Raw genomic sequence first — 21,689 nt, 5'->3', positions numbered from 1 at the left:
AGTGACGTAGTATACCATTTATGTAGTAGTGATTAGGGACGAAAATTGCAATTTTAGTATAACTCAGGGACGAAAAGTGCAACGCAAATGATAACTTAGGGACGCAAAGTGAGCATAAACAACACTCGGGGACAAATTCTACAATTACTCTATAACTCAGGGACGAAACGTGCAACACCAATGATAACTTAGGGACGAAAATTGAGCATGACCAACACTCAGGGACGAATTCTACAATTACCCTATAACTTAGGGACGAAAAATGCAATTTTCCCAAAAAAAAAATTAAAAAAAAAAAACTAAAATAAGAAGCCATTAAGATAAGGTTTCTTAAATAAGAGCCTTTTGACACGTTGGGTTTCAATAGGTTGAGGAAGTTTACATGTTACAGGGTCAATCGAATAGTTATGTTGTGGAACCGTGTCCACCTTGCAAGGTGGACACAGTTCTATGTTTATAATTACTAAACTATATGTTCATTATTATAAAGCTATATATTCATAATTTTTGAACTTCATATTCATAAGTACGTATTGAACTCTATATTTATAATTACAGAACTCTAAATTCATAGTTACTGAACTATATGTTCATAATTATAAAGATATATATGCATAATTTTTAACTTCATATTCACAATTATTGAATCTCTATATTCATGATTACATAACTATATGTTCATAATTATGTTCACAACACTATGTTCATAATTATAGAACTATATGTTCATAATTTTTTGAATTATATATTAATAATTATGAACAATTTTTGAACTGTGTCTACATTTCAAGGTGGACACATATCCACAGCATAATTTGTCAGGTTAATAGTACTAAAATAAAAAAAAAAAAAAAAAAAAAAGTCTTTGGACTTCTCATACTTGCCCATATTGATGGGCAAGCAATTATATGTTTGTAAATGCCCCTCTTATATAGAGGAGTTTAAGAGCTCATCTTTCCAAACATTTTCAATGTGGAATCAAAATGATCCCACATCATTTACAAAGGGAAGCCACCTTTGTCTTCTTCTTCTTTTTTTTTTTTTTTTTTTTTTTTAATTTTAAATTTATTTTGTATATAGTTTTGTTTGGATTATTAAATTTGTTGTTATTGTTATTATTATTATTGTTATTGTTATTGTTATTGTTATTATTTTAATTTTAATTTTATTTTTTTATTATTACATTATTACATAGGATTTTTATTATACTTGAACAATAATATTATCAATTATATTATTATATTATAGAATATAATACCATACATAATGTTACCAATTATGCAATATTACCAATTAATAGATTTTTTTTTTAATTTCCATTAGACATTTACTTACCAAATAAGCTTTACTACAAAAGTTTCGGCGGGAAAATGAAATTGGATGATTTTGTTGTTGTTTTTTTTTTTTTTAAAAGGGATGATTTTGTTTTTATATAATAATAATAATAATAATAATAATAATAATAATATATAATATATAATATATATAGATTAATTATTACCCTAATACTTAATTTATAATTCTGATTTTAAAATTCTTCTTCTTATTATTAACATTAACATTTGATTAGTTTTATAAAAAAAATGTAAATTCTAAAATTTGTATGAATAAATTTAAACTCTAATCCGACGCATTTCCTTATATGATTGTATAATTCATTTTATATACACATAATATTTATTAAAATGAAAATAGGAAAATTCTATAATATAATTTCATTAATTATAATTTATATTGATAGATTTATAATTAAAAAATTACATTTAAAAATTTAAAAAGTTGCATTTAAATTTTGCATGATTATTATAGTGCATAAGTGTATGTATGATCAGAAATATTCATGTTTTGTTAATTTAATAATTTCATTTCTTTAATTATATTTCATATTTTATTAATTGTAATTTAACTAAATTGTCACAAATATTTCTAGGGAAGAAATCTTATATTTCTCAATTTCTTTAATTATATTAATTATAATTACCAAATATTGTGACAATTACCATAATAATTTCATTAATTATATTACTTATATTAATTATAATATTTGTAATAATCTCTTCCAAAATTTAAATACATTACCATAATAATCACACAAAATAATGAAAGAAAAATTATCAAAATTATTATCTTTAATAAAAATAAGGAAATTATATTAAAAATTAATTATATATTAAGATAAGTATAATTTTTTTCATGCCAATATATTATACATTAAGTATAAAAATATATATGTATATAAATTACCATAATAATTACACCGAAAAAGGTAACAATATATAATTATTAGGTAATAATATTAATAATTAATTATTAAGGTAAGTATAACTTATTTTGTACTAATAATATTATCCATTATATATATATATATATATATATATATATATATATATATATATATATATATATACTTTTAATTTTATATTGATAACCATAGTCTATGTATATACTTTAAGAATATATTCATTATTAAAGATTAAAGATGAGATATAATTTAAAAAGTAAGTTATTTATTAGATTACCTAATATAATTATCTTACTAATTGATTTAATGCTACTATGTATAATTCATATATTTGAAAACTTTTTAAATCGAAATATCCATTAATTGCCTTAATAATTAAAATAATTGTTAGTCAATCAATATTCAATAGTACTAAAAGTATTATTTGAATTTTTATACATAAGATATAATATTATTAAATCGAAATAATTAAAAATAATGTGTCCATATTACAAAAAATTTTATAATAGTAATTTTTATTGCATAATAGAATTTGACAATTATTAAACATTTTTTATGGTAATTATTGTATGACTTTTAATACTAAAATTATTAGGTAGAATTTTTATAATTAAGGTATAATATTCTTAAGGTAAAATATTGCTTATATATGGTTTACCCGTATTAACCATCACTATATTAAATTAATAAATAATTCTTTTAATATAATATATTATTAAATCTAAACATATGATTAATATTTATTCAATATTATTACGGAAGTATTACAATTATAAATTTTACTCCATATTAAATTTTAAATGGCTTAGCATATCGAAGCAAACATGGTAAGTCAATAACATTATTTTACATTAGTAAAGTGATTTTATATCAAGGAATGTCAGATGAAGAATAAAATCAAAATAATACTCTATTGAAAAAAAAGTCACAGTACTTAATCATTTTTTTCCTAAAAAAAAAAATTTTAAATGGCAAGAAAAACGTCTTGAAGGGAAAGACAAACTACTCTCTTATTACAAAAAATGTACACTTTAAAAACGGAGAAATTGAATCGAAACAAAGTCCAATGCTTTGATATATTGACAACTAAAAAATGCTTTTAATTTCATTTTGGTTTTTATTGTATTCTTTGTATGGTTCCCTCTATAAGTCTATATATATTTACATATACACATAATTCGTCCCTCGATCACAAAACTTTATCATCTTGATGAGCAAGGAACTCTTTTGCTTCCCAATCAATCTTTCTAGATCTGTATCTTCTCCACGCAAAAAAAAAAAAAAAGACAAAAAAAAAAATATATATCAACATTTTTTCTTATGAACCACTTTTGTTGTTTAAAAACCATAGAATACAAAAAAAAATAAAAACAAAACAAAACCCAAAAAGAAGAAAAAAGGGAAAATGACACTTTTTCCCCCTATGTTATATACTTATAGCACTTTTTCCCCCTCAATTATTTATGTAAGCACATTAGCCCCCTCAATTATTTTAAAAGTGGTGGTTTTTCCCCCCTGATATATTAAATTGACATTTCTACCCTTAAAGTAAACATTTTATTTATTTTATTTCTCCAACAAATTATTGTGTATATGTAGCAATGACCACGGTTCGGTTCGAACTGAACCGGACACTATAGCAATCGAATTAAAAGTTTCCGGTTATGATTCAGATCTAGAATCCAATATTTAGATTTCAATTTATGAACCAAAAAAACTGGATCATGAACCGTGAACCGGCGGTTCCGGATCCGGTTCGTGATTTTGAACCGTCTTTATTTTAAATTTTATTTTATCTTTTATTTTAAAATAGTCTAAATTCAACAATAAATGTATTTTATTTTTCAGTTTGGAACATGAACCGGCCATTTCGATTTGCGATTTTAATAAACTCTAAATATCGCGTTTTGATTCTAAATTGTAATTGGAATATTTTGGTTTGGTTGCTATAATATCTGTTTGGTTTGAACCAAATTATAGTAATAATTTGTTGGAGAAGAAAAATAAATGAAATATTTATTTTAAATATTTATTTTAAGGGTAAATATGTCCATTTAACATTTTAGGGGGGAAAAGAGCCACTTAAATAATTCAGGGGGAAAAAGTGCTATAAGTATATAACTCAGGGGGAAAAAGTGCCATTTTCCCAAGAAAAAATAAAAGAAACTAAAATGATGAAAACCTCACCAATGTAAATCACGTATCAACCTCAACTATGGAAGATCACATGATGATTAGAAGTCTATTGCTTCCCGGTCAATCTTTCTAGATCCGTATAGTATCTTCTCCACAAAAATAGACCAAAAAAAAAAAAGAATATATCAACATTTTTTCTTACGAACCACTTTTGTTGTTTAAAAATCAAAAAATACAAAAAAAATAAAAACAAAACAAAACCCAAAAAGAAGAAAAAATAAAAGAAACCAAGATAATGAAAACCTCACCGGTGCAAATCACGTATCAACCTCAACTGTGGAAGATCACAGGATGATTAGAAGTCTATTGTTTCCCGATCAATCTTTCTAGATCCGTATCTTCTCTACAAAAATAGACAAAAAAAAAAGAATATATCAACATTTTTTCTTACGAACCACTTTTGTTGTTTAAAAATCAAAAATACAAAAGAATAAAAACAAAATAAAACCCAAAAAGAAGAAAAAATTAAAGAAACTAAGATAATGAAAACCTCACGCAAATCACGTATCAACCTCAACTGTGGAAGATCACAGGATGATTAGCAAAAATCAATAAAATAATTAATCTTAGTTGGGGTTGTGTATGGTCATATAAGGTGTATTTATACACAATGAATGAGATAAAAGGGTTTAGTATTGAAATTATAAAATGGTAAGAGATCTCAAGAAAGGTAAAATCTTTAATATTATTAAAATGCCATATTTGTCTAAATATTTGATATTACAAAAATGCCTCTAAGTTTTGGGGGGAAAACTTGGCTAGGAGGATTTTACTTATATATATATATATATATATATATATATATATATATAGATAGATAGATAGATATAGATTGAGGAATAAATGTGAGCAAATAAATAACTCAGGGGTGAAAAGTGCTATATGCCTTGCAGAATTCTGAAATGCAGTGAAAAAGTGTCATTCTGAAATGCAGAATTCTGATGCCTTGCTGACGTAGTGACTACCGACGCCACTTTTTTCTTGCAGTCGAGAATCTCTGAATCGTTCGCTCCCTCCGTCACAATTCAGATTTCAGAATCGACTCGGTTTCTGATCTATGGAGAACGCCGATCCAGTTCCTCAATCTGCTCCTCCTTTTTCTTCCGATCCCTCAGATTCCCGCAACCGCCAACCACCGCAGCTCCGCTACTTGCACTGCAGCTGCTTCCGCCGCTGCTGCCGCTGTTTCTGCTGCTTCTACGCCTAATCATCACTCAAAAACACCTCACTCTTTTGCTACCATAGACCTTTAGTGTCTTTATTCATCATCAGTATTGTTTTTTTTTTTTTTTTTCCTAAAATTTTCTTGTACAATGATATGGGTTCCTTTCTTTTTGTTTCTTCAATTTATAGCTTCTTGACTCGGTGTGTATGTATGTGGAATATTTGTACACACATTTTTTTACTTCTAGTAATTTATTCAAATATGTATTCTCGTGCTAAATTAACCAGAACAATATGCTCCATATCTATGATTATCAAATAATCATAATTGAAGCGGGGAAAATGAAACACCAAAGATATATGCTAGAAATGAGGAACAATAACTGTATGTTGCAATTGCAAGAATGAGATGTGTTTAGTGTTGGGTTGTTTACAACTTACAAGCATTTTGTTTGATTTACTAATTCTTAAAAAAAAAAAAAAAAGCTTTCTTGGGTTTCCAAAGTTGTTTGAGAAGCATGGATCTCTATTTGGAGACTGAAAGTGGGATACCACCGTGTGGATTGAACTGTTTAGGTAGTTAAATGATTAATATGTGGATTTCAGAGGAAATCGTCTGAATTCTGAAATGTTTGGTGTTATGGATTGTAAAGGTGTAAAGGTTTGCTTATGAGGATGCAATTCCAATGCTGGGGAAAGCTACTTGATTTCCTGATGAGTTATGCTCAAATGAAGTGTCCACTGCTACAAAGGTGTGTACCCTTTATCGCTTCTGTAATGTTATTCTTCTGTAGAGTTTCTAATTTAAATTTTATGCTGGTAATGCGCTCTGAAGCACAATGACTGATTCTTTGTTGTTTGGGTGATATCGTGTCACTGTAAGAATTTAGCTATCAACTATGGAAAAGGTTTGAAAAGAAAAAAATCTATACACAATGTACATAATAGGAAGGGTAAAGAGTCTAATAAGCTGGGAATAGTTGGTCACCATGCTTTCCTGAGTAAAAAGGTATTACATGTATGTATAGTTGTCTCTAGGTTCTTGGATTTAAAAGTATTCCTAAGTTCCCTGTTCCTGAATAAAAATGTATTGCAGGTTCAAGACTAGTATCACTATGGATCCCTAAATCCCCGTTCTTGCAATGCATGATCTTTTTGTTTTGTTTGTTTTCTTTGATTTTTATTTTTTTAAAATTTATTTTATGTTTGTAGACTGGCATCTTTTACTTTGTTTTGTTTTGTTCTATTATGGCGTAGAGCTTTACATCATGTGTAGATGTGCTAGACCAATTATGATGTACCTTTTATTTTGATTTTTGACACAACTAGAAAGTAAATGTATATAATGACAGATATGGATGCAGAAAATAAATGTATGAACTCAACTTCATAGCTCTTGTGTTCCTCCATATATGCCCATTTTATGATTATCTAAAGGCCCGAGATGCATTTGTATCTTCTCAAGTTTCTGGCAAGTGGTGGCTATGGCATTTGATATTATCTTGATTATGATGTTAAACACTTCCAGTTATCAGGGATGTTTACAGCTTGAATCTTGATGTTTGAAAATAAAGAATGAAATAAGGATAGGGGTTCAAAATGCAAGTTTTACTGAAACAATAAAGATACCTATTTCTCTGTAAAAGAAGATTGTGAAATGGAAAATAGAAACATGCCACAGAACAAGCTTTGGGGACAGAAAGGAAAAACTGAAGTTCTATAGGGGCTAAGTCTTTTATTTGTTTGGGTTCATATATAGGTTTGGTTTTAAATTATGGGGGGCTACTGGATACTGATTAGAGATGAGTATTTCAGTTAATTGTTGTTCCAAAGCAATATTCCAATAACTACCTTAATTCATCTGGAACTAAATTTCTCAGGGTTCCTACCTGTATCACAGATCAAGTAGTTAGTAGTGTCTTAAGCTTGAGTCATTTGCTTATGTCCTAGGATTCATTTTTATGAATTCTATGAGCCTATAAATCCCTATATATGTTCATTTCCATCAGAGTTCAATTACAAATTAACTTGAATGTTTTTTCACTGAATGTTACACTGTGATGCATTTATCAATTCTTACTTTACGAGGTCTATTCTTAATGAATTGTAGGTTGAATTCCAGGATGATTCACCACAAAACCCTAACATCACTCTTTTCATCCAACCCCCAATCAGCCCAAAGTAGCAGGATGTGGTAGTCTTTATTTTTACAAAGTAGCTGTAGGTCCACTAAGAAAAAACATTAATGGTGACAATCTGTTAGAGGAAGGAACAATGGAGAATTGAATTGAAAAAGGAAACAACAAGGATATGTAAAATATCATCCAGCAAGAAATGGTTCTTGCCCAGCTATACTCAGTCCTTATTTATTCTAATTACTACTGCCTGCCTCAACACTAAGGAAGACTCCCTATTTATAATCTCATATTGTATAGGAAAGTAAATAGCATAATATCCTCCCCTGATTCCCTGCTGCAATCCCATAACTTATGCTTTATTTGTAATATGAAATTATGCTGCTTGATTGATTCTCATTTCCATTTGTGTCCTGATTTCCTTTCTTTCTCTTGAGTAAACAATCCACTGGTGTTTTATCATTGCCACCCTCTACATTTGTTTATGTAATACATTAATTCATTTTATTTATCTGCTAAAGCTATACAGTCTGTGTAGGTGGGATCTATCTATTTACTAACCCATTGCAAACCTTATATTATTCATGTTTAGTGGTAATCTTACCTTGCCATCAAAGTGTGTTTGGAACTTTGGATGTTGATGTTTAGCAAAGTCTTGATTTTGCAAAAGGCATCCAAATAGATGTGGTGTGAAGAGTGCCTGGTAGTTTGGTAAACTGCTTTTGGAAGGCCTGTAAGCTTTACAGGCTGATTGATAGTCTCTGCAAGCTGTGTTGTTGTACAGTTGAGCTCTGGATTGTCTCTATGTAATGTCTTTACAACCATTTAGACCTAGGCATCCTTCTTTAAGATCAACTTTCTAATCAACTCTCTATTCACCAAGATGCTTTACAATTATCCACTCCTTTCTAAAGAAAGGCTTGCAGCCTTGCACAAAATTCAAAATCATAGCTATTTTAGAATCATCAAAGGACAGTCTAGGAGGCTACTAGACAATAGCTTATTTTAATCTATAATTCCCTGATTTTTCGAGACAAGTTTGCACATTTTGAAATTATTATTGCCTCTATGCATCCCTTTAACCTGTCTTTGCCAAAGGCGTTAAACCTATCTATAAATCCATTATGGACCCATCCACATCTGGAGAGTTACATAGTCTGAAACCTGTTGATCCTGTGTGTACTAGGATTCTAGGAATATAGAATTTGTCCAACGTCAAGTATAAGGAACAGAGCATGTACGTCCAACCAAGATCTGATGGATAAGATTTTGGATCAGACAAATTTCCAAACATTTAAGTCAGACAGCAGCATGCTTCCAAACAAGAAATAATGACCGCCACCTTGAATTAGAAAGGGAACTTTATATACCCTTGTAGGGGTGGGTGAAAGATATTTTCTGTGTGTTTCAGAAACTGTGCACCTAATATATAGAAAACTGAGTTTGGACTTCTGATGGGTTGAACTTGGTGGGATCAAGATAGGTTTTCAACCTTGAGTAAATGTGCATTTCCGGCAATATTTTGAATTACTACATTAGTACATTATGCAAGTCGAAGACAACTTGGTGTGATTTGTTTTGTCTGATAAATTGAATTTACAGGCTGTCTAGGCTGGTCACTGGTGCTATTAAGGAAACCTATATTGGCAACACCTCATATTCAGTTCAATGAAGAATTGAAGATTATATAGGTTACTTGAGTCTTAAAATTTATTCATCCTGTCCATCAGGAGCTGTTTGATGCAGGTTTTTCTTAAAAGTTGATTTTTGAATGGAGCAGCCAAATAGTTGAAAAGGCCTGTAGGGTACGGGGTAACAAGGCTCCACGAGTTGCTTTCTACTATGCAACGCCAGATTTGACATTTCAACATTCTAAAGGATTTATTAATGTGATAAGCTTGAAGCCGGCATTTATTCTCTTTATGATCCTTATCACGCACGCCCTTCCCTGTCACCTTTCATAGTTATGGGGCGCCTCCATCTACCAGTTTGTTTTTTGCTTGCCTGATTTAAAAAAAAAAAAAAAAAAAACCGTGTGACTCGTTTTCTTGATTATACTGAGCATTCAATAGCTTGTGATGTACAGCTGGTTTCATGGACAGTTGGGAATTGGGATAACTTAGCTTGGGTGTGTGATGGATGCTAAGATTGTAACAGAAATTGTTGAACAACTCTTTGCAGGTGCATGAACATGATTGTTCAAATCCATGTATTTACCTAACAAGGCTTCTTCAAGATCTGATATGGAGTTGCCATTCTGGTGATAAACCACCTCTGCATTCACTTTCATGTGGTCCATTCCAGGTAGATGCTGGCTGGTTGCAATTATTGCAACTCTGGGGACTCTCCTCGACACTCACCTAACAAGTTGAAGGTGTCAAGATTGCATAATATATTATTCAAAAATTCTACCCTGTGGTCCTTGAGGATTTGATTCAAATTCCTAGTACCAGAAAGAGAGATAACAGGAGATAATGAAACAAGATTCTCATGTCTACAACTATTTCTAACTTTCACTTTATGTGCTGCTGCTGCTGTTGCCTGTTAACATTGCCATCAACTTTGTCCCTCTGATGCCATGTTGGGCGGAGGCTGGTGAAGGGTCAAATTCAGCAATTGCAGGGCGTTTGGTTGGGAAGAAGAAATTATGGAAGAAAAAAATTGTGATTCGATGAGAAAAGAATAAGGCGATAATAAAATAGGAATTCAAATTACATTGTTTGGTAAAAAGGAATTGAATTATTGGGAATGGGAAAGAAAAAAAGTGATATAAAGACTAAAATGTTCTTGTGTAGTAATAATAATCAAGGGCAAAAAGGTCTTTTCTTTACTTTTTCCTTTCCTTACCTTTCCATGCTGAATTGCAATTCATATGAGAGGGGGTATGAATTACAATTCATTGAATTGAGAGAAATGCAATTCTCTCCAACCGAACACTGTAGTTTTCACTTTTACTGAATTTCATTGTAATTGAATTACAATTCATGCCAACCAAACACCTCAGCTGGCTAGGGGATTGTTGCGCGAAGGTCGGTGAAAGGTCAAATTCAGCATCATTTTTTTTTTGAAAAACGTGATGTGCCACGGATTTGAATTCCAACAAGAGTAAAAAGTAAAAACTGTGCAATTAAGGCCGGTAGGTAGCGCTTGACCCTTGGATGGATCACCAACTGTTTGGTTTCTATCTAGTGGTATTGGATTTATATTTGTTTTCTTTTATTAAGGTCAATGTTAGTAGAAAACTGGGAATAATTGTAAAATCCTATTTGTATTGATGCTACTAGGTATTTTTCCCTTTTTCTTTTTTGGTGGTAAAGATATAATAATAATGTGAATAAAATATTAACCCAGCATGCCAAATGAACAGAAACTGTCTTCAACTGGTTTGTTGGAACATAAATATGCTGCTAAAACCACTGGCAAAATGCATTGTTTCACAAATCTTGTCTTTATCACTAATCTTTAATTTCTTAACACCTATCATTACCCATTTTATTATTCAATATTTAATTGACTAATCCTAATTAGGGAAACACCTCAGGGGGAGGCAGCGCATGAATTTCCGGTATGGGACAAAAAGCATGACATCTGGTTACATGGTCTGTGATTTCTGAAAGTGACTTAAATACTACTTCTATTTTTGCCTCCCTCAAACCCCCCTCCCTCCCCCCAAAGCAGGGGAACCAAAAATTTATTAATGTTTGGTAAATAGCTGTTAGCCGATTGAGTTAGTAAGTTTGAATAGTTGATAACATTAGCTGATTGTAAAAAAGATGTTTGGTAAAATTAACTGTTAGCTTATAACTGATTACATTGAAAATGACTTTCTCAAAAAGTTGATAGAAAAAATTATTTTGAACAGTTTTTTAAATTTTAGCCCTTTAAAGCAATAAGATGTTATAAAAAAAAATTAATTAATCAAATACTTATATTGGTTGTTTAACCAAATCAAACAGCTAATAGTAGTCAAATGAGCTAAAATTGACTGATAAACTAATTATGTTATCAAACATGACCTTTGTCAAATTGCCTCAATATTTAACTTAGGTGTGTTTAGTCTTAACCACTTGGGTATTTAGTTTTAATTTCGTTTAGTTTGACTAGTATCCTCGTGATTAATATTCAATTTCAAACATGATGAATATTTAATTTCAAACATGATGAATATTTAATTGAAATGTAATGTACATAGTCATATTGCAGGATGATCTAAATTGTCACCAAAATTTTATTTATCAACCAATATATTTGAGTTAGTTAATTAAAGGAGTCAAAGTCTATGCATACATGTGTGTGTGAGAGGTCAATTTAATTTATTTACTATTCTTATTTTCTAATCACACCAAACAAGTTTAGTAGGGTTGAGCTAATTTTTTCCGTCGGGCATAACTCACTGATTTACTAGGTAAATTTGGAGTAAAAAATTAAAGTTTGAAACTCGACAGCGACAATATAAGAATTATGTTTGAAGTGCACAAATTCCTTGTGTTCACTGGAATTTGACCCTAGCTATTTGTTTATTTATATCTTGGGATTAGGAATTCAATCTTTTGGAACAAGGGTTGAGCTAGTTAAGTTTTAAGAAAATACATGTACTCCCATTCTCTATTTCCAACTTTTACTTCCACACTTAAAATATTGATGTAGACACTGTTACATGGATCCACATGAAGAAAATAGCCTATCAGAACTAGCCACATCAGGGAGTAAATTTGAGAGAGTAGGATTTGCGAGTACGTGTAGTAGAACTCTAAGTTTTATTAGAGTGTTTCCCTCTTACTATTTTTTTTTTTTTTTTTAACTCCCCTCCTTAGCTCCTTTTATTTATTTATATTTTAGGAGAATGTACGGGGAATGACCAACTTACCCCTTTGACCATGCATCAATGTTGTAAAAATCGACTTAGGCGCCGACTAGGCAAAGACGATTTTAACTCTAGGCGGCTTTTAGTCGACCGACCGAGGTGCCGAGTTGGGCGCTTAATTAGGCCGAGTTGAGTGTCTAACTTGGCCGAGTCGGGCGCCCAACTCGGTCGAATAATTTTTTTTGCCTTCTCAGCTATTCTTTTTTTATATTTCTCCAGCCATGTACTCAATTAACCATCTAACATATGCAGCTGACTAGTTTGAGGATTATAATAGTCTAACAACTCCTAGCCTTGAATGGAAAAAGTGGAGACGATATACTCAGATTACTCGGCCACCTATGCGCTTTAGGTGCTAGGAGTCTCATAGGGACCCGACTAACATGTAACGCTTTCTGCAACATTGCCTGCATAACAACATAAGAGATAGCATGCAACGGGTATCACCTTATATTATCAATGATTTTTTTTTTTTTTTTGATTTTGTTTTGTTTTGTTTTTGTCTAACAACAGGTTTTCTTAGCCGACTAACCATCACACATTAATATTAATTATATTCGTGCTTCGTAAAACCTTAAAGTAGCAAAACACTCAAATTTTAAGGTACCTACGCTTTTAAGGATGGAACCCAATTTTTAATATTTTTGTAATATTACTAAAATTCAAATTGTAATGCCCTAATATATATAGAGTATATATAGAGCGGGGTACAAAGTGATGAGGCGGCGGCGGGGGTGGGGGGTAGTTTTGGGAACATATGATGATGAGGGAAGGGGAAGTGAATGTGAATCAGACAAAAGGGTATAGATGAGAGCATGGAAACTGGCGCTTTGGACATTAAAGCCACCCAAATCCAGGAATCTCTCTATTACTGCACCAATAAGCTCCTACTTTCATCATTCTTTTCCTACTTTGGACAAGCAATGGAATGCATAATTATCCCTTTTACTAACTCATTATATAATATAATATATGTATATGCAGTCAAGGGGGTAGGGGTAGGGGTAGGGGTGGGGGGTTTGAAAACTACATAAATTCTTCTTCTGCATTACAGCTATTCATACTCCTCATATCACACAATTTTCATCATTCTTTCTTTCACTTTTCATTATCCCATTGGACCTTTTTTTTTTTTTTTTTTACCATTTTCCCACTTTTCTATATTTTCCTCACTTGCACCTTAATCCCAACAATCAAATTAAATAGCCAAATGGTCAAATAATTTGTAGTCGAGCTCTCAAATGGGGTCACGGGAACATGTAACAGACTCAGTAGTACTAAAAAATGGAATGAAACAGAATATCTTGAAATGGGAATTTTAAATAATTAAAAAAAAAAAAGAAGTAAAAAAGCTAATAGACAAAAGTACAACCAACCAACTTCTGATTCCCTACTTATATTCCATTCTTTTCTTCTTCTTCTTCTTTTTTTTTTTTTTGAGTATTTTTTTTTGTTTGTGGTTTTGGTTCCTCCTTTCTTTACCTATGGGTGCTGCAGAAATCCAAGAGCTTCTTCCTCCCTTCAACAATTTCATCAAAGAAATCATCAAGCTGCCCAATGATATTCTCAGTCCCAGATCTCAAAACCCCAAAACAAGCCTTCAAACTCTCAATTTTTTCTCTGATCCCATCTTCATCACCACCCCCACTCCTCTCCAGTTCACCCCTCAGCTCATCCATGGCTGCCTTTGATCTCTTAAACTCATAAAGCAAAACCCCATGCCCACCACCCATCTGCCTCTGATTCATCTCTTCAGCCACCCTTTGCTGCAATCTTGAGATTGAGATCATGAATGCTGACCCAAAAAACAGGCAGCCTTCATAGCTGCTTGGGGGGTGGTTTGATTCTGCAGGCCAGCAATAGACTAGGCCATAGAGTAAGATGATGAGCAGAAGAGAGCTGACATTCCTCATTGCATATAGGACTCCCCTGAACCCATTGAACCCATTCAGCTTTGACTCCTTCACTGAAACCACCCCATCAAACCTTAGGCATAGTGGCTCTATTCTTGTCTCCATTAATGCCCTGTTCTCTTCCTCCAGTCCCATTGCTTCTCTTCTACACCCTGTTATTGCCCTCATCACCTGTTGTTTTCATCAATCCAATCCAGATTCAGGATCAAACGCTTTTCACTACGTTAAAAAGTCAAAAGCTTTCGAATGGCAAGGTGCTGGACTTGACCATTTACCAGCCTCCGCCCAACAATTTTCCCTATCCTTCCCAAGACTAAAACCTATGACAGGTTATAATATCACTTATTAAGATCAAGAGTTTATCACTACGCCAAAAGCTATAGCTAATAGCATAATTTTGGAGGAGACTGGACTTGCCTTTTACTGGCCTTCGCCCAACAATCCCATAGCCTTAATTGATTTAGCCATTTACCGGGCCTCCGCCCAACAATTCACTCTGATATCACTTATTAGATCAATGGTTTATCACTACGCCAAAAGCTATAGAGCATAGTGTTGGACTTACCCTTTATTGGCCTTCGCCCAACAATCCCATAGCCTTGATTGATTTAGCCATTTACCGGGCCTCCGCCCAATAGTTCTTGGGACTAGAACTCATGACATGACTTTGATATCACTTATTAGATCAATGGTTTATCACTACGTCAAAAATAGACAGATTGCTGAACTTGACCCTTTACTGGCCTCTGCCCAATAATTCTTTAACCGTGATCGATTTGGCTCTTCACCGGTCTCTGCCCAACAATATTTAATTCAAGAAAAGAAGAAGAAGAAGAAGACTCACCTGGCGAGATAATTGGGGATTGAGATGGTGATGGGAATCAAGGGAAGATGTGAGATTAAAGCCAGCAGAATAGTAATTCTCCATCCCAGAAACACCAGACTTGAGGACATGGCAGACTTCCCAAAGCTTGGAGCTCTCATCCATATACTCATCAAGCCACTTCTCCCCCACAGGCAAGTGGAGCTTCTGAACAAGAAGAATGAGGTGAGAGTGAAAGGATCTTAAGAGGGCCAGAGCCCTCTGCAGGAATTGGATGGACATGAAATTGGTGGAGAGGAAAACACATTCCAGATCATCAATACCCCTGGTGAGGAAGGAGTAGAAGCCATTAACAGAGTTTGTAGAGGAAGGATCCATGGCCATGGGAGAGGTGAGGAAGAAATTCAAGGAGTTTGGGGTGTTGAGGGAGAAGGGAAATTTAAGGTTAAATAAAGAGAAAGAAGGAATGAAGATTTCTTAGAAGCTCAGGTTTCTATAGAGGTTGTGAAAAGGATTGTTGGGAGCAATGATGGATGTTTCCTATGGAGGAGAAAGGATGATTGGTAATCTGCCATTTTCATTGTTTAATGAGCAGAAAGGTAAGGGGAGGGAGGAGTTTAGAGTAAGAACTAAAGAATGAAAACCAAAGGGGAAAAACAATATATATTTTATACATATAATATAATATAATATATATATATATTTTTTTTTATTTAAAAAAAAAAGGAGAGCTTTCTCAAAAGAGAGAAAGCAGAAGGAAAACTGAACAACATCAACTCTCTTCCAATTTCTTCCTTTTCCCCCCTCTGCCTTTGATGTTTCCTTTTCCCTACTCTTCTACTTTAAAACATCAAAACACCACACCACACCTTCTGGATATTATTATTATTATAAAAAAACACATAACTTCCTTAGTGGATTCCTAATCTCTTTAATAATATAGTGTGTTTATGATTCAAATCTGAGAATTGATTTATTTTGTGGGAGCTGTCTTTCACTTCAAGGTTATTGGAAATCATGTCAATTTTGAATATGCAATCCTTGTATCTTATGTGTATGTATATATATATATATATATATGGGTTGGTTCCGGTGGAAAGGAGCTTTTTGGTGAAAAATGGAGTTAGATTTGAGCCATGATAAAAAAAAAAAGAAAAAAAAAGAAAAAAAAGAGATGTTATAAACCCAGGATCTGCTACTGACACTCATCTCATCTCTTGTGTGTTACTTGTTAGTGGTTGTGTTTTGGGATTGCAAAAAAAAAAAAAAAAACGCGTCCTAAATTAATGAAGCAAACACTAAAAAATGGCGCACATTAAGAAGGAAAATAATACACCTTAAGAAGGCAAACAAAGCACCATAAGAAGGAAAACAACGTACCTTAAGAAGGAAAAATCACGCACCTAAAGCTTTAGACTCACGCACCTTAAGAAGAAAAATAACGCACCTTAAGAAGGAAAATAACGCATCTTAAGAAGGAAAACAATGCACATAAAATTTTAGGTCGACGCACCTTAAGTTTCAACAACTGACACACCTTAAAAAGGAAAACCACGCACCTAAAGCTTTAGACCGACGCACCTTTAGTTTCAACAACTGATGCACCTTAAGCACACAACACAAAAATCATGTACCTTAAATTTGACCTAGATGCAAAAGACCAAATTACCACCGCATTTTTTTTTTTTAAAATTTGTGTTCAATCTGGACTGAGATCAACCCCATCTTCGCACCTCAAACCTATTACCATATATATAAATATTATGAGATTTTGAATTTATATAGGGTACTTGAATATTTTTTTTCATAGTTCTTGATACAAACCAAATGTCTTTTCCAAAACTTATTAATTAGTACTTGATACGATTGACACCGGGTGTTGATCATCATAGTAATCGCCTCCACATATAAATTTTATAATTATTGCAAACTTTTAAATTTGTAATATTTATAAAAATGGCATGTCCTTTCGTTTTTTTTTTTTTTTTAATCATCAATCAATAATTTATCTAAATAGATGCATCAGATCAGTTCTCACTTTTCAATAAAGTTTGTTCTCACCTTAACCTTCCCCTCAATAAAAAAAAAAAAAGGAAATAAAGGGTTATTTTGAAAGATTTTTTTTTTTTTTTCAATTCAATCCTTAATATGACTAAAATATTTTCACTCTTTTTTATTTTTGAAAGAATATAGCAGAGTAGAAAGCATCAAAGAATCATGGTTGCAGTAGACGCTAGTCGAGCGGTAGAGTAGTGCCTAGCGCTTAGACGTCACCTAGACGTGTACATGTGTGGGGGTATATATATATATATATATATATATATATATATATATTATAATAATAATAATAATTAGCAAGGCCGAGTTAACTCGGCTAACTTGACCAAAATGGACGAGTTAACTCGGCCGAATTCGACCAAGTTAGGCGCTAGGCGGACGCCTAGGAGGGAATCGCCATGGCCTAGGGGCACCTAGACCGATTTTTGCAACCGTGCGAAGAATATATGGAAATTTATCAAGTTTCTTTTATTTTCAAGCCTATTTTTAAAATTGTTAAAAGTGAAGTATAAAAAATGAAAAGGTGTATCTTATTTTCTCTTTTATAAAAAAAAATTGAAGTAAAAGGTATTAATTTTATATTGTGTTACATACTTAAATAGTGTATTGGGTCAAAGAGTAGAAATCTATTTATTTATTTATTTTTGTATGAGGGAGGTAAGTATATATTATTGTTGGTAGTAAAAAGAAAGATTGAGTTGGAATGGGGTAGGAAGGACTAGTTGTTGTTCCATATGGATATGGATAGGAGTTCCCGGGGCTTTAGAATAGAGAAGAGTGCTGTTTGGCTTCATTATCTTTCCCCTTTTTTCTTCCTCGAGCAACTGACTTTGTTCCTTTACATCCCCTCTACTCCATTGAAATTTGTGGGGTTTGCCTTCTCCCCTCCCTAGACCCATTTCACATTTCCATCCGCTGCTTGCTAGCTAGCTAATTCCATTTTCTTGTCATCTTTCTTTTAAGTGGATCGGATAGCTAGGGGGTTTTATTTATTTATTATTTCTATATGTTCAACAAATGAAATCATGAGATTCTTTGAATTTGTGTTTCAATAACTTTCTACCATGCAAAATCATTCTTTTTAGGGCAAACACTTCCCCCCACCCCAACAACAACAATAAATAATAATAATAATAATAATAATAATAAAAGTAAAAAGTCAAATAAATTCATCTACTACTCACGAGTGTTTAATCCACACCTTGAATTAAAATAAGATTTAATTTGGCACATTAACTCTTTTACTTAGCATTTTTTTTTTTTTTAAGTTTCTCCGATGAAATGCGATTCAATTAGAATACGGTTACAGAGATAGAGACTAATACTAAAGATAATTGCTACACGTAAAAGTCTCCTGACTAATAGATTATTCTAAGCTGACTAGTCTAACACCACATATTAAATATCTTATTACAAGAGGAAATAATAATAATACTAAACATATTATTCACACACCCCCTCAAGCACAAGGTGGGTGTGCTACCACATTGAGCTTGTCACGAAGAAGCTGGAAGCAAGGACCCGGTAGCGGCTTGGTGAAGATATCGGCTAGTTGATCTTTAGTAGAGACAAAATTAACAATGAAGTCCCCGGATGCTACCTTGTCCCGTACGAAATGATAATCAATCTCTACATGCTTTGTACGAGCATGAAAAACCGGATTAGCACAGAGGTATGTGGCGCCCAAATTGTCACACCATAGAGTGGACGGCTGACCAGAGTGTAAACTAAGTTCCCGAAGAAGAGAAACAACCCACTTGACTTCCGCGGAAACATCTGCAAGAGCTTTATACTCTGCCTTAGTAGACGAGCGGGCAACTGTTCGTTGTTTTCTGGATAACCAAGAGATGAGATTGGAGCCGAGGAACACAGCATAACCACTTGTGTTTTTCCTGTCAACTGGACATCCAGCCCAATCCGAATCTGAGAAGGCATGCAAGGCAGTCGATGTCGACGGTGATAGACGCAATCTATAGTCTTGAGTACCCTTGACATAACGGAGAACTCGTTTCAGCAGACCCCAGTGGTTCTCTGTGGGTGAGTGCATGAACTGACACAATTTATTGACTGCATAGGATAAGTCAGGACGAGTAATCGTCAAATACTGCAAGGCCCCTACAGTGCGACGATATTGAGTGGGATTGTCATACGGTTGCTCAGAAGGTGAGACGGCTTGAGTAACAGCAGCAGGAGTGGCCAACGGCTTGCAATCACCCATTCCTGCACGTGTGAGAATATCACCCATGCAACGACGTTGCGATAGAAGCATACCATCGTTTACCTTCACTGTTTCAATACCCAAAAAGAACCCTGGTGTCCCTAAGTCTCGGATTTTGAATGTTGTGGACAATTGCTTGAGAAGAGTATCAATGAACGCAGAGTCATTACCCAGCATGATTATGTCATCCACATAGACTAATAGAAAGACCCGGGCCGTACCAGCGGTGTAGTGAAACAGAGACACATCTGTCTTGGACGCCGCGAAACCTGTAGAGAGTAAGAAATCATGCAACCTCTTGAACCAGGCACGGGGTGCTTGTTTGAGGCCATACAGGGAGCGCTGGAGATGACAGACGTGATTAGGATGCATGGGATCTTCATACCCTGGCGGTTGTTTCATGTATACTGTTTCTGCTAGATGCCCATTTAGAAATGCATTATGAACATCAAGTTGTCGTAAGGTCCTGTTATATGACACAGCAAGAGAGAACAACAGTCGGACTGTAGTTGGCTTGACAACCGGATCGAAGGTGTCAAAGAAGTCCTCACCGGCTACTTGGTTAAACCCCTTGGCAACAAGTCTCGCTTTGTATCTCTCAACAGATCCATCTGCATTGCGTTTAGTTCTAAAGACCCACTTACACCCAATTATATTCATATGTGATTCTACTGGGACTAGCTGCCAAGTGTTGTTGTGAAGGAGTGCATTAAACTCCTGGTCCATGGCGTCACGCCAATGTGGATGCCTTATAGCTTGAGAGTAGCAAGTAGGATCAATAGTGGCACTTAGAGCGTGAAATTGCTCATCCGTACCTTGTGTCATATGTCGTAGACGCATAGTAAGTGGCACGGGTGGAGCTGGTGGCTTTCTGCGACGAGCTCTGACCGATGCCCTAATAGCCAATGGAGCGGGTTCAGTAGCTAATGGAGCAGGCTCACTAGCCAAGGGTATGGGCTCCGACTCAATCGGTGGTGCAACCGCAACTGGGGGCGGTATAGGTTGCGGTACTAAGGGCCCGGCTGCCCAGGGTGCCGCGGGTGGCGTTTGTTGCGGTGTGTTCTGCACAATTGTGTCTGAAAAGGGAAAAGTAGTTTTGTCAAACCGGACATGACGACAGATATAGATTTTTCCAGTTGTTAAGTCCATGCATCTATATCCCTTATAGGACGGAGGGTAACCTAAGAAGACACATGGGGTGGAGCGATACTCTATCTTATGACGATTATAAGACCGTAGATAGGGATAGCACCGACACCCGAATACTCGTAGGAACGTATATGGTGGGGACATATTAAAGAGACGTGAGTAGGGACTTTGTAACTGTAGGACGGTGGAAGGCATATAGTTTATCAAGGTGGTGCCTGTTTCAAAGGCATAGTCCTAGTACTGCAGTGGGACTTTGATTTCAGCGAGTAGAGCTAACCCGGTTTCGACAATGTGTCTATTCCGGCGCTCTACCCTTTCGTTTTGTTCGTGTGTGTAAGCACATGATTGTCTATGATTTATGCCTAGGGATTGAAACGTGTTATGAAGTTTCCGGTATTCGCCCCCTAGGTCGGATTGAATTGATTTGATAGAACGCGAGAATTGTCGTTCTACCATGACTCGAAATGACTCAAAACATTTGTATACATCTGTCTTTACCCGTAAAGGATAAAACCAGGTAAAGCGGGAATAATCATCTACAAACAAGAGAAAATAACGAAAACCAGTACTGGAAATAACAGGAGGCGGACCCCAAACGAAGTGATGGGCTGTGGCTAGAGTGTTTGGGGTGGTGGCCGGCGGTGGTGCACCGGCGGTAACAGTCCTCTCGGAGGAATTGGTCGACATTGGAGGTTGATCGACGGTAGGGAGAGAGAGAAAGGCGGAGGATCTAACCTACGGCTTAACTGATACCAGATGAAATGCGATTCAGTTAGAATACGGTTACAGAGATAGAGACTAATACTAAAGATAATTGCTACACGTAAAAGTCTCCTGACTAATAGACTATTCTAAGCTGACTAGTCTAACACCACATATTAAATATCTTATTACAACAGGAAATAATAATAATACTAAACATATTAT

At 34.1% G+C, this 21,689-nt stretch overlaps 1 protein-coding gene and 1 long non-coding RNA gene across 5 annotated transcripts; one reads left to right on the top strand and one right to left on the bottom strand.

The window, feature by feature from the left end:
- The first annotated feature begins 5,316 nt into the window (after window positions 1-5,316).
- Window positions 5,317-10,508, top strand: LOC109177436. Of its 4 annotated transcripts, none has more exons than XR_002053585.1 (4): window positions 5,317-5,692; window positions 6,108-6,109; window positions 6,264-6,611; window positions 6,699-6,992. It is a non-coding gene; the product is annotated as an uncharacterized LOC109177436 (long non-coding RNA). The 4 variants fall into 4 exon arrangements; XR_002053586.1 differs by lacking the exon at window positions 6,699-6,992 and adding an exon at window positions 9,919-10,508 and having other exon boundaries at window positions 5,329-5,692; window positions 6,264-6,354; XR_002053584.1 differs by lacking the exon at window positions 6,699-6,992 and adding an exon at window positions 7,713-7,954 and having other exon boundaries at window positions 5,329-5,692; window positions 6,264-6,354.
- Window positions 10,509-13,891: 3,383 nt separating this feature from the next.
- LOC109177435 lies at window positions 13,892-15,987 on the bottom strand. The gene is made up of 2 exons (XM_019326819.1): window positions 15,359-15,987; window positions 13,892-14,685 (listed from the first exon to the last, which is right to left on the bottom strand). The coding sequence occupies exons 1-2, from the start codon at window positions 15,719-15,721 to the stop codon at window positions 14,080-14,082; spliced, it is 969 nt and encodes a 322-aa protein (XP_019182364.1). The 5' UTR covers window positions 15,722-15,987; the 3' UTR covers window positions 13,892-14,079.
- Between the last annotated feature and the right edge of the window lie 5,702 nt (window positions 15,988-21,689).

The sequence above is a fragment of the Ipomoea nil genome, unplaced genomic scaffold (assembly GCF_001879475.1).
Source record: "Ipomoea nil cultivar Tokyo-kokei standard unplaced genomic scaffold, Asagao_1.1 scaffold0804, whole genome shotgun sequence".
NCBI lineage: Eukaryota > Viridiplantae > Streptophyta > Magnoliopsida > Solanales > Convolvulaceae > Ipomoea > Ipomoea nil.
Note: the sequence above shows the minus strand (reverse complement) of the source record. Positions and strands in the feature narration are given on the sequence as shown.